Source organism: Limulus polyphemus, unplaced genomic scaffold (genome assembly GCF_000517525.1).
Source record: "Limulus polyphemus unplaced genomic scaffold, Limulus_polyphemus-2.1.2 Scaffold16457, whole genome shotgun sequence".
NCBI lineage: Eukaryota > Metazoa > Arthropoda > Merostomata > Xiphosura > Limulidae > Limulus > Limulus polyphemus.
The window spans coordinates 1-1,815 of NW_013682067.1; the positions used below are offsets into that span (position 1 = coordinate 1).

General features: G+C 37.5%; 1 protein-coding gene across 1 annotated transcript in view; it reads right to left on the reverse strand.

Moving 5' to 3' along the window:
* Positions 1-54: 54 nt before the first annotated feature.
* LOC111084314 (calcium/calmodulin-dependent protein kinase kinase 1-like) overlaps positions 55-1,815 on the reverse strand; it is a gene marked incomplete at its 5' end in the record, with an annotated part of 3,363 nt that continues 1,602 nt past the window's right edge. The window contains 2 exons of the mRNA XM_022381061.1: positions 55-126; positions 1,077-1,195. Of these exons, the coding sequence (XP_022236769.1) occupies positions 55-126; positions 1,077-1,195 (191 nt within the window). The remainder of the gene's footprint in view (positions 127-1,076; positions 1,196-1,815) is intronic.

Here is a 1,815-nt window from a genome sequence, read left to right on the forward strand (position 1 = left end):
ACAACTTACCCAAGTCAATCTACTTTATTATTTGAAGATGACAACTTACCCAAGTCAATCTACTTTATTATTTAAAGAGGACAACTTACCCATGTAGAGATTATCTTCATCCGGATCGTCCAAAACCTGAAATTATTACCGAGAGATGTTTATTCAGCTCTTCATGTAGTCTTGGAATAAATCATTAGTATCATTGTTAATTATTCAGTCATCCAAAGAAAAGCTTGCTATAAAATGCGAGAAATATTCGTTTTGTGCTCATGATGCAATGTTTCTTGCAACCTCATGTTTAAGAAATACCATGATTTTTAAAACAGACTTTTAATTTGTATTTTGTATTAATGGTAAAGTAACTTAAGCTATCTTCTGCCTTCCCTAATTTTGAACTATTGGCCAAATGGAAGGCAGCCAGTCAGCAGCACCCTTCCACTCACCATCCACGCTAAGGGATTTAATGGCACCCCTATAGCCCATCCAGAGCTTCAAGTGCGAGAAATATTTTATAGTATTGCACGGATTTGTGCCCAGATTTTAGCCACAGGGCCAACCCCCGCTCAGACGTTTTTAATATAAATGCTCTATCTTTTGATAACTAGATTACTGCTTGTGTACATAAAGCAATAATAAAGGCCTACACAAATGTCAGAAATCGAGGTTTGTTTGTTTGTTTGTTTTTGAATTTCGCGCAAAGCTACACGAGAGCTATCTGCGCTAGCCGTCCCTAATTTAGCAGTGTAAGACTAGAGGGAAAGCAGCTAGTCATCACCACCCACCGCCAACTCTTCGGCTACTGTTTTGCAAACGAATAGTGGGATTGACCGTCACATTATACCTCCTCCACGGCTGAAAGGGGCGAGCATGTTTGGTGGGACTCGAACCCGCGATCTTCAGATTGCGAGTCGAGTGCCCTAACCACTTTGCCATGAAATCGAGGTATTATCCACAAATTAATTTCAATATTCTCGGCATACTTAACTGACTGCTTGGTTGATGATGTAAAAATAATATTATTGTCATGCTTAACTTACCGCACAGGTGATGATTTAAAATTAATATGTTAGCTAAAACATGGGTACCTCGATCAATTTCACTATGTTTGGATGATTCAACTTCTTCAAGATTGCAATTTCTCTGTAGACCGGCATGAGTGGATGGGAAACTCGACGTTTTCCATCCCGAATAGGAGGTGTTCGACCTGCACAAGGAAGACAGGCATTATTCTCAGAATAACAACACATTTACGAACCTACCTTTTGCTAAAATACCTGCAGGACTCATTAGTTTAAAAAAGGCGAGGTACATGTATTTTTATGAAATCTAATTTGTATTGTGAAATATGCAAATTTATGGGCAGTTTATATATATATATATAAACTTTACACGAAATAACGCCACACTGACGTCTTCAGATACACAAAATATCTACAGGAAACAGTGCCATCTTGAAGCTTATGTTTACATCTATCCTTAAAAGACAATACAAACAAGTTATAGAATCGCCAATGTAATAACAGTACAAAAGCAGGTATTGTTTGATGACCTTAGGTATCATACAGAAACAGTACAAAGCCACGTGTGTGTGAAGTTGTGAAATGTACCTATATTATACAGAAATAATAAAACTACATGTGGGGTGGTATCGTGACGTGTGTGTATCACACAGAAACAATACAAAATCACGTGTTGTGGTGCCTTAATGTGTCACTATCATACAAAAACAAGAAACCATATGTGGATTGTTAACACAAAGTGTCTCTATCATACAGAAACAATACAAGAACACGTGTTGTGGTGTTATAAAGTGTCTCTATCATA